The 12019-nt window shown below is 41.8% G+C and overlaps 1 protein-coding gene across 2 annotated transcripts in view; it reads left to right on the forward strand.

The window, feature by feature from the left end:
- COL4A2 (collagen type IV alpha 2 chain) overlaps positions 1–12019 on the forward strand; it is a 158231-nt gene that overhangs the window by 97422 nt on the left and 48790 nt on the right. For both annotated transcript variants that reach the window (XM_054076435.1, XM_054076428.1), the window contains exons 5-8: positions 8322–8456; positions 8539–8583; positions 10670–10786; positions 11484–11555. In XM_054076435.1, coding sequence (XP_053932410.1) covers positions 8322–8456; positions 8539–8583; positions 10670–10786; positions 11484–11555 — 369 coding nt within the window. The remainder of the gene's footprint in view (positions 1–8321; positions 8457–8538; positions 8584–10669; positions 10787–11483; positions 11556–12019) is intronic.

Genomic DNA, 12019 nt, shown 5'->3' on the forward strand with positions numbered 1-12019 from the left:
ATAGGACTAGAGGCAATGCGTATAAACTGGAGAGGGGCAGATTTAGCCGAGACATAAGGAGGAATTTCTTTAGGATGAGAGTAGTGAGGCACAGGTTGTCCAGGGAAGTTCTGCATGCCCCATCACTGAAGTGTTCAAGGCCAGGCTGGATGGGGCCTTGTGCAGCCTGATCTAGTGGGAGGTGTCCTTGACCATTTCAGGGGGGTTGGAACTAGGTTATCTTTATGGTCACTTCCAGCCCAAACTGTTCTATGAGTCTATGATATTCAAGTTAGGTTACAGAAGTCCATCTCTTCCGAACGCTGTTAACCACGTGGTGGCAGAAGCTAATGCCAGGCTACAGTAATATAAAGATTCAGAACATAAATTTGAGAAGATGCAGGCCTGTGACATTAAATATAAATCTAGCAATCCACTGGAGAAATAAAGTAACAAGTTTTTCTCACTCCTATTAGAAGACCAAGTCCTTCTGCAACATGAAATAAAGGATGAACAACAAAACACAGCCACTTCAGGAAGCCAAGCTGCTCGGTTGCATGATGCATTTTCTCCCATTCCATTTGCACTTTCCCAACTATTGCACCGCCAGACATTTTGCAGGAAACCATCTTTTGTTGCCTTAGATCTCACACAAAGACATTTTGACCCTACCTGAACTCCTTATCAGATTTCCTGAAGGTTATAACAAGCTCTGGAATCATGCACCTGCAGTGGTCGGAGCTGCGAGCAGCAGCAAGGGCTGGTGCCATCTAGTGAGGAGCTTCTGAATGCTCACTGCACACTGAGCTTGATCATCTGTCTTTTAGAAAATAGTCATTATTACAGTCCTGAAGACACAGAAATAAAGAAACGTGCTAATACGGTTAGCAACCAAGCCTGCACAAACTTCAGGAGATTATTTTATCCCAGATAATCGCAGTAGGTACCAGTAGCTATTTTTTTTGCCGTGTTTATTTATATTTTATACCATTCCATGAGTTGTTTTGACCTGATTTTCTCAGGTTGAATCGCAAAAATGTTTAAATCTTACTAAAACAAAACTCCAAGTTGCTGAGGTGGATGAAACCACCTCATTATGAAACTGCATTATCAATGTACAGCATAACAATGTATTGTGTAGAAATAAGCCGGTCTCTTCTGTGTCATGGTAACTGTTGTACTTATCGGTGACTGAAGTTATATCCAGTGAAGGTTTGAAAGTGAGGTGTTTTAAACTTGGTTTGTTCCAGTAACCACTGAGAAGTGTGGATAAACAAAAATTTCATCTTAGTAGACCTGGCACGAAAGGAAGACAACACATGTATTCCTGCCATGGAGAGATTATGCAAAAAGAACCAGAAAAGACCCACAGGGTCTTAAAGTTGTTTTAGAATTGGTTCTGTGAGTAGACATGGGGCGTTTGTGTAATGAGCTCTTTGGAGATCTGTCTCTAATGAGCAGACCGGGGTTGGCAGAAGCAGTTGTGGACTCAAAATGAGCTGGTTGAGCTGCAGTAGCAGGATTCTTCGTATTTTCTGCTTTCCTCTGCCTCTTAACCCACAACTGTACAGCCTCATAGCTGAAGTCTTTCTGGCACTGCATGGAGCTGAAACCCCAAAACTTTCCCTTACATATTCCCCTCTAATATATTAAATTCATAAACTCCTGGATTTATGCTCCAGGAGTAATGCCAGGTGATATGCCCGTCCCACCTGACTCTGTGCTGCAACATGGTACTTGAGGTTCTTCCTTGTAGTTTGTATTTTTGGGGGTAGGGGGAGCACTAAGGTCATATATTTCTTAGTTAGACTCAACAACTACTTTACTATGCCTACCTCCATAGACAATGCCTCAGAGAACCACAAATTTCCTACGTTACGCTCTCTACATTTTGCCAGCATTACGTTTAGAAACTTTTCTATTTCTTTTCCTAGGTTAGCACTTTTAATTAGCTCAGAGGTTGCTCATTTTCCTTAAAACCAATTTTATTCCCTGGTGAGTTGCTCTCTGTTCTGCTTGCTGGTCTTCTTGTAGTAGGACTACATTGAGGTCCTTGCTGCTGGAATTGTCCCTGTGGAGAGTTATCCCCATGGAAATTAGACCCAACAGAGAACTAGCCACAGAGATTTGGCCGCAGAGAGTTGTTCCTTCCTGTGCTGTCATGTCCTTTCCCTGTCTCTTCTTCCAGGGACTGTTCCAGAATGAACCCTCTTACAGAAAGTCCCAGCTCCCACTTGTCCATCATGGTCAGATCCTGCAGGAAATGAACTTGTCCTTTCACCAATGACCTTTTTAAAATGTCAGGGAATTAACCTCCTTTCTTCTTGTCCGCTATTAAATAAATGATGGCCTGCAAGGGTCATTTTGGTGTGGGGAATACTGAATCATCACATTCTGTATACCAGAAGCAGTTGCAAAATAGAAGCCTCTAATGCAGTGTGGAGAAATGGGCTCAGTGACAGTGGAGCTCTGCAGTAATCCTGATTCTGTCTCCTCTTTATTGCAAATCAACAATTCTGGAATCCTCAACATAAAAAGGATAGGAAACAGTTGGAACGGGTCTAGAGGAGAGGTACAAGAAGCTGGAGTACCTCCCATACGAGAACGAGGCTGAAAGAGTTGGGGTTGTTCAGCCTGGAGGAAAGAAGGCTGAGAGTAAACCTTACAGCGACCTTCAAGAACTTGAAAGTGCCTCCAAGAAGGCTGGAGAGGGACTATTTACAAAGTCTTGAAGTGATAGGACTAGGAGCAATGAGTATAAAACAGAGAGGGGCAGATTTAGACTAGACATAAGGATGAATTGCTTCACAATGAGAATGATGAGGCACTAGAACAAGTTGCCCAGGGAAGTTGTGGCTGCCCCATCCCTGGAGATGTTGAAGGCCAGGTTGGATGGGCCCTTGGGCAGCCTGGTCTATTGGGATGTGTCCCTGCCCATGGCAGGGGCTTTGAAACTGGATGATCTTTAAGGTCCCTTCCAACCCAAACTATTCTATGATTCTCCTTTCTTTGTATCTCCATGCTGGTAGGTGGGTTTCTCAGCAATTCATGATGATCTTGTATTTTAAAATCTTTGGAGCACGTACTGTCATTTGTTGTATCTTTATTTGTATAGCACCTCAAACAATTGGTTGGTTTCAAAATTAGCGTGCTCTCCTCTAGCAGTTTTGTTTCCACACTGTAAATTAGAAGGAAGAATGTATTGCAGCATGACATCTCTTTCATTTGACTGATCCCAAAAAGAACTGGAAATTAGAGTTCAAGATGAAAAACATGAACATTCAGTACAGATTTAAAAGTCTGTTCAGGACCTTCTGAACAGTCCACTGGGACTTAATTTCAAAATACAGTCATTAAATTCAGTCACAGTCCCAACAGCATTTTCTTTCATGCACGTCACTGGACAAGTGACAATGTATATACAACATTGCAAATATTTTCTGGGAAGATTTCCTCTGAGCTTCCTAAATTTCTGGCCTTTGCTCCTCTCTGTAAATAGCTTTTGCACATGGCTGGGCTGGCCACATGAATTGTGCGAGACCTCTTCCAGTCAGCTGAAGTTGTAGGAAGAGCAAAGCAGGGACTGCCTGCTCAGGAATGTATCCTGGCATTGGGAGAGCTTTGTAAGTCATCTGAACAGTGGTGGAAGTTGTGGATTAAAAACAAAGAAAATATCTTCTTGTTAGTCTTCAAGATATTCCATCATCCCATTTTTTTCTCTTCATGCCTACCCTCTGAGGTGCTGGCCATACCATGCCACGCACTCTTAGCACTGGCTTGTAAATCCAGTGCTGGTTGACATGAGGTAATTGTGCCAAGCTCTGGATTCAGGAAGAGTTCCAGTTCAGCAGAACGAAATGGGAAGCCTTCTGCTAGAAAGCACCATGGGCCAGAGCATGTTTCTGCACTACTTTATCATATAAAGAAAGGGAGCACCAGAGAAAGTACTTTATAAATTATCTGAAATATAATGGATAGGAATAGCATGTTTCTCTAGGCTTGACTTTTTTTCTTCCTTTTTAACTTGAAAATTTAATCTGGTCACAATTTCACAGCTTTGGAGAATTTTCTAGGATTTCTGTTCCTCTAGGAGCACAAGCAGAGCAGTACCGTGTGTGGCATGTTTCACACAGGGGAATTCAGGACTCTGATAATTGAGTCATGCTTTATTTGACTGAACTTTTCAAACTGATTGTCTTTGCTTAGTCTCCTCAATGACCTTTGCAAAAGAGAGAATGTTCTTAGGTCATTTGCTAATGAAAAAGGGACATACTTGTTCAACAAAAGATCTAACAAAAAGAAAGCACAGGAAAAGCTGACAAGTCTGAGTTAACAAAGGTTAACAAAGTTAATTCAGTTAACAAGCCAAGGTACCAACTGTCTGAAGAATTACACAAACATCGTCATGATATTAAGTACTTCCCCGGCTCTTCTGACTCTAGCTTCATGCTAAACTGATCCCAGAAGGATCAATTCTCTTGTCTTCATTGTAAATAATATTAAATAACCCCTATTCCTCAACAAATGATCGGAATTACTAGCACAGCATGGGGTAGGGGCACTGGCATTGCTCTGCTGTCTTCTTTGTTTTCCATTCCTTCTTTAGTTCTTTCTGCACACCAGATTAGAAAATAGGACTGGAAGTGAGAAAGTAGTATTTGGTACAGGAATTTGAGAAGTAGCTGTGTTCCATGGATAGCCAGTATTGAAGTATTGCAGCTCTGCATCACCCCAACAGAAAGCCAGGCACACATCTGACAACTCTGAAGATAACCGGCATTTTATCAGAAATTACAATTAAATGCTTTACACATGATCTGCTTTCATCCTGCTGCTAGCAAAAGGCCTGTAGATGGGCACTAAGCAGATGGTTTGCATATCTCAGGTGCATGAGTAGCTTTTGGAATGTGTTTGACTTCTTTTGGGATTCAGATACTTCAGAAATGAATCAGCATTTTCAGTATACAGATGACATGTTTTCCTTTCTTTGTGGAAGTAACCAAAGCATTCAGAATCTCTGAAAACTGAATTGAAACTGTAGCCAACTCAATCTCTACAATTTGAGTAGTTTCGCTGCGTTCTATGCAGGTGTATGAGATACGTTTTCATCCTTTTTTAAACTTCCAGATTTAGGTGTACGAGGAAGGAAAAATTAGCTTAAGTATTTATTTACGTTTTAAGGCTTTATAGTAAGATAGAAATATGTTATATTGATATTTGCATAAGAATTGATACTGTTTTACAAACAAAACCAATAACGAACACAAGCTGTGCCTGTTTTTAGATTAATGAAATAGCTATTATTTCCCTAAAACAGGAGTTTTCACATGCTCACATGTACCCTTAATTCCTTTAGGCCTGAATTTTGAGCTGTGGTAGGTAAGAAAAGTGGAGAAAAAGTGGCATCAGAAAAGACTTCTTCTCAGTTTTGGAGCACACACTGATGAATATTGGTTCAGATTTGAATCATTCTGGTTTAGTGGCAGATAGAAATGGTTGGACTCGATGATCCAAGAGTTTTTTTTCCAATCTGGTGATTCTATGATTCTAGTGCTTGTACTCACCATCGTTAGAGTCAGATAACTAAGAAAAGTATGTCTGCTGTAAATCTGGTTAGACAAGACCTGTGTCTCCGTAGGATAACTTTAGAGATTCACTGATTTTGTAAAAACTGGAAACTACTGATGTGGAGAAAGATGCGTCTGTAATAGACAGCTGTTGCTGGAATAAGGAAATGAGCATCCGCTTGTTCAGATGCCAACAAGAATCATATTATATTTTACTATATTGTTATATATTACATATTTTACGTTTATTCATATAACCTTTGTCACTTGTCATTGTGTTAACTTGAAAAGAAGTTGGTCTCCTAGTACCTGATAATCCACATGAGCAGTTTTAGAAGTAGGGATGCTCTATGAAGTTGGGCTTGGTTGTAAGCATGGGAAAGATTCTCTTTCATGCTGACAGCTCACACATTTAAATCCGTGTTGTCTTCTGGCAATGTTCCTAAACCATCAGTTTTGTCAAATTAATCATAACAGTATAGCAAAAGGTCTGTACTGTAAGAGATCCCTCTCGGTGGTTTGTCCCAAGGAACTATTGAATTCTTCATACTGGTTCATTCTTAGTCTTCCTCCAAGTAAAAATTGCACTGAGTTTTGTACTTTGTTTGGCTATGTCATCTTCTCAGAAAGGATTCATTTAATATCATATCTTCTCAGAAAGGATATCATTTAATATCATCTTCTCAGAAAGGATTCATTTAATATCATAGAATAGGATTTAAAATAGGAAAAAAAAAATGCTCCGAGTGTTTTGATGGCCATTTTCCAGAAAAGAGGCATGGAAAATTGATTTCTTTTTAAAATTAGAAGCAAGCTGTGTGTCAGTCATGGTGTTTGGTTTGGGTTTGCAATATTAAGAGAAATATAGCATAGATAAATGTTATAGATAAATGGTTGACAATGGAGTTTTGAAAATGATCCTGTCTTTCAATATAAGGATAAAATAAAGTTTGCCTAAAAGCAATGAGGCATCAGTCAGTATCTTTACTGCAACTTTCTGAATATGCAAAAATTAGGATATGTTCAGGTTCATTTCTCAGAGACCCCTCACTGCCCTCCTTCAATCCTCATACATCAATGGTATTATATGGAGTTTAACTATTAGTCATCTTGGACAGAGACTGGATTCATCTAGCTCTTTCTTTCCAGGCATGGGCAAGAATGTAAGTATTTTGTATTAAAACAAGATGTCATTTTTTTATCAGCTCATTCGTATAAATATATACCTCTTTGTTCGTGTTTTGTTGGAATTCATTTCTGAGATACTGATGCTGTTGCAAACTCGTCTGTGAAAAATGTAATTGCATTTCTAAAATATTTTCATTAGAATTGGCTTAATTAGAACTTCTCGGTAAACGATGCTCTGCACCATTGAAGCATATTTCTCCAGAAGAGATTGTGGCAACTTACTGTCATTAGTGCGCTGAGTGGTGTAGAGCATGCAAAACATATGTACCTTTGATGACACTACAATTTGGGTTGGAAGGAACTTTGAAGATCATCTAGTTCCAATCCTGCTGACATGGGCAGGGACACCTCCCACTAGATAAGGCTGCCCAAGGCTCCATCCGACCTGGCCTTCAACACCTCCAGGGATGGGGCAGCCACAACTTCTCTGGGCAACCTGTTCCAGTGCCTCACTACTATCATCGTGAAGAAATTCCTCCTTATGTCTGGTCTAAATCTGCCCCTGTCCAGTTTATAGCCATTGCCCCTAGTCCTGTCACTACAAGCCTTTGTATACAGCCCCCCCCACACCAAGCTTTCCTGTAGGCCCTGTTCAGGTATTGGAAGGTTGCTGTAAGGTCTCCTCGGAGTCTTTTCCAGGCTGAACAAGCCCAGCTCTCTCAGCCTGTCCTCATATGAGAGGTGCTCCAGCTCTCTGATCATCTTTGTAGCCCTCCCCTGGACCCTTTCCAACAACTTCATCTCCTTCTTACGTTGAGGATTCCAGAACTGGACACAATACTCTGATGAGGTTTCACAAGAGAGGAATAAAGAATCACCTCCCTCGCCCTGCTGGCCACACATCTTTTGATGCAGCCCAGGAACTGGAACAGGTTTCAAATACTTCAGTTCACACATCTCAGACATACTGTCACAACCCATTACTTAAATCACCATGGTGTCATTTCAAAATTATTCTTTCCCCATCTTGAGCCTTGTGCTGCTGGCACTCAGCAGGGGATTATTTTTAAATATTTGAAGTGGCCTGGAGAACCGAACCAGCGCTGGAAGGGAGGATGACAAGGGAGCCCTGCATGCAAGTCTTCAACCTATGTGGACAGCTGCGTGTCTAATCATTTTCAGGCTCCCCTGCTAAGTAGAAATATCATCCCTAAAGAGGCAGAAATTCCTGTCATTAAATGTCAGGCTCCATTTGTAAGAAATACGACCACTAAGCAGATTTTACCGTTAAGTGTATTTTATCTGTAATTGGTTATGTTGTACGTCAGTGAGAATCACTCTTGAGAAGCCTTATTCCAAGGAAATCACTTTTTTCATAGAATAACCATGAATATTTAAGTAGTAAATATTGATATGAATGTTAATTTCCATGTATTGATTTTGTCACAATGTCGTCACTATTGCTGGAGTTCCTCTGTATGGTGTTTCCAGATGATGTTCATCAAAGAGTCTCGCCTACTGGAACAGAAAAAGATTCTGTGTTTATTTTCTCTTCGAGAGACTGACTCCATTGCAGTAGTAGTAACTAATCCAGCTTCATGCATCGCAACTATTCCTAAGTAAATGCTTTTTTACTGGTTTTTTCAGGGCCAGCCAGGACTTCTTGGAATACAGGGTTTCACCGGACCACCAGGATTGATGGGAATCCCGGGAGTACAAGGTCCCAAAGGTCACAAAGGTGAAAGAGGACATCCAGGAATAAGTGGACCCAAAGGAGAAGTGGTAACTTTTGAATATCAGATATTTTAGGTAATGAACAAACCACTGGGCAGAACATCATTTTAATTGTGCTGTTTCACTCTAGGGGCAAAGAGGAGTCACTGGGTTTCCTGGGGCAGATGGCATTCCTGTAAGTAGCCAGTTACCTCATCTTTAAGAAATCACCAACTGCAAGTATTGCAGGCTAGTTTAAAGCCTTTGTACTTTAATTAAAATCTCTGGAGTAAATTCTGCATCAACCATGTACACACTTTTTAGTTCAGGGCATTTGCTGAAGTGAGTGGAACTGCAGATACACAAGAGATCTGTGCTCCCTCTTGTTCCCTCGGATAATTAAGGTCCATTTTCTTTGTCCTATGGAGAAACAGCTTTGTAAAAGAGGACAAGAAAGGATGGAAATCTCCTGTGTTGCTGGAGGTTAGCTAGTTAATATGTACTTTTGTAGGAATGAGCTGTGAGGCAAGTGCTTCAGATCTCTTCAGCTTGTGAGCAAAGGAACTGGTGGCTCATTCCTTAATTATTTCAGAGTTGCAAAGCACATAGAAAGACCAGTGATTTTAAGATTATTAACCATTGTTATTTGCTTTATAGCTCACACGGCATGCTTCAGGTAGTCTTAAAAAATTTAGTGAACACTAAACAGTGTCAAACTTTGAACAAATTGTCCAGGTCCACAAAACTGAAATATTGAAAGAGGAAAACCGGGTAAAGTTCACAGCACAGTATTTTCCCAGCTTACACGACTTTACATCTTGTGTCATAAAATAACAAAGAAATCTGAGTCGCTGGAATCCCTGGACAGAGTTCCCAGGCTTGGGTTTCCTTTGTAGTGCTCCCTGACATCAGGGCCCCCGCTCTGCAGCCCACGCATCCACATCCACTCTGCTTTCACCCTTTTTTTGTTTCCAGAAGAGCTCCCTATCAAGTTTCAGGGCTTTCTCTCTCACAATCGTCCTGTCTCCTTCTTTCTCACTCTTAAAGGAAAAGCAGAAGACCCTCTTTCCTCTTAACAATTCTGAAGCCAAAGGTCTTGTACATCTCGCTATGTCATACTGAGTTGTTTCTAAGCGCTCTAACCACCTGGAAACAAGAGTTCCCCTGTGAAGCTCCATGTTGCTATAGCCGGACCACCTCTCTTACCTGAGCAAGTTTTCTTTTTTAGCCCTGCCTTCCCAACCTCTGCACATGGAACTGCCAGGAATGAATACCTTCAGATGGTGCTTGAACTTACGTGCTTATAGCATCCTGTCCTTAAGCTCTCCTACCTTCCCACTTGATTATGTCTCCAGCCCGTTTTCTCAGGCTGAGATTTAACACTGGCCATCAGAAGGCAGGTAGATAGGCCCATGGACAAACTATAGTGCACAGTGTTAGGAAGTGGGGCTGGAGGCCAGGAGACGATGGTGGCGATCTTACCTCTTCTGAGGTAAGGAATGCCAGTACATGTGGGTGGATTTCTCTTTTTTTTTTTTCTAAGCAAGGGAGAAGAAGCAAAGAGAAAACTTCTACTCTAGGTGGGGGAGAAGGAAGAAATGTTTTATGTTAGCTTCTCATTTTTCTGACTGAGATCGATGCGAGAAAGAGCTGCTCAAGAGCAGATTTGCTTCTCATCAGCCTCAGTGCAAACCAGAAACAATGGCAATTAAGGTGGATGTAGGTACAGCAATAGAAATCCAGTTTGAGACAAGAGTAACTGTTCAGGGGTTCCATATGGATGTTCTACAGAGCTTCCAGCTCCCTTGCTTTGAGCCCTGCTGTTTTCTTGCATACTTACAGCCTCATCATGACACTCATCTCTAAAAGCATCTCTGACTTTTTTCCCAGCTTGGAAGCTGTTCAAAGCCCGTACGGAACCTTTCTTCCCACTGTTCCAGTGTGATGCACTGTAATGCTTAACAAACCCAATTCTCGATGGCTCTCTGCACAGCAGCCTCATCTGGCTTAGTTCTGTACTTAACAGAGCCTGCATTGAACATAGCTTTCCTACCCCTTCTGAAAGGTCCTTCACTACACATTTTTTCATGCTGTCTGGGGCATCTGGTTCAAGCTGCAGCTATATTAAAAAAAGACACTGTCTGTTTCTGTCTTTGAAAATCATAGTTTCCCATGGATCCAAGCCTTGGGCTTAATGTGAGAATGTCTAAATACTGTGTGACTACAGGAAAAGGAAAATTAGAAACAGATGGATAGATAAACACATTTTTTTTCCTCAACAGGGTCATCCAGGGCAGCCAGGATCAAGGGGGAAACCAGGTCACGATGGCTGTAACGGGACAGTAGGTGACCCTGGTGACCCAGGAATTCCCGGAGTTTTTGGTTTCCCTGGTACCATTGTAAGTAGCTGGCAGTAAGTGAATACCTGAAGCTAAGGTCTTTACTGGAGTGAGTTTCATGCACGTGTGTGTTGGGAATGAATGGGGCATCTCTTGATGGAGCTCCCGTTTGGTCCAACATGTGGATTTAGCATGGGCACACTGCATGATGCTTGGTTATTAATTTGCAGCCAAGGCTGGGGGGTCTGCCCAGAGCTACATGTGTCACATAGATTTTGCGGAGAGATTACTTCAGGAAAAAGTGTACAGCTTTATCCAACAGTTATAAAAGAAGATTAAACCTATAATTCTCGATGAAAGCAGCCTTTTCCTTCCTTGCCCCTTGCCCAAAGTATTGTCTTTCCATTGCATGATGTGTAGGATCAGGTTGGCCTGAGCAATGGGTCTTCTGGGTTTACCAGGACATGTGTCAGCCCTGAAGAGCTGCAACTGCTGCTCTGGGTAGGAGGTACAACTTGGTAATGTCACTGCTGCTTCTCACCCTGGAATCAGAAATTCATTCTTTTTTGTACTGGAGGGTTTACAATTTGTTTTTAAACCATGAATTCCCAGAGCTGGGGGTAGTCTTTGCGTCTAAACAGTGCTATGTGTATGCTCATAAAAACCCCAACAAATATATTTCATTACTCTTAGCTATTTATGTGTTAACGGATATGATATGAAAGCTTACTTCTATTATTTTTTTGGTCACTTCTAGGGAATCCAAGGACCGAAGGGACAGAAAGGGGAGCCCTATATACTACCACCAGACATCGCAAGCCGATACAGGGTACGGTTCCAACTCCTTTGAGTTGTTCATGCTCAGCACTGTTTTACAAGCAGATGATGGAGAGTTAATTTTTCCTACTCGCTGAGGGACATATTGCAGAAGGCCCAATTCGGTTCTATGCAGGCTTTGCAAGGCGGCTTCTGCTTTCTCTGGTTACAGCAAAGCCTATCTGATATCTTAGAATTATAGAATGTTTGGGGTTGGAAGGGACCCCAAAGATCAACCAGCTCCAACCCCCCTCCCATGGACAGGGGCACCTCCCACCAGACCAGGCTGCACAAGGTCCCATCCAACACTTCCAGAGAGGGGGCATCCACAACCTCCCTGGGCAATCTGGACCAGTGCCTTACCACCCTCAGTGTGAAGAATTTTTTCCTAATGTCTAATCTAAATCTTCCTCCTTCCAATTTAAATCCATTCCCCCTCATCCTATCATTCTATGCCCTTCTAAAAAGTCCCTCCCC

This window comes from Cuculus canorus, chromosome 1, assembly GCF_017976375.1.
Source record: "Cuculus canorus isolate bCucCan1 chromosome 1, bCucCan1.pri, whole genome shotgun sequence".
NCBI classification, from domain to species: Eukaryota; Metazoa; Chordata; class Aves; order Cuculiformes; family Cuculidae; genus Cuculus; species Cuculus canorus.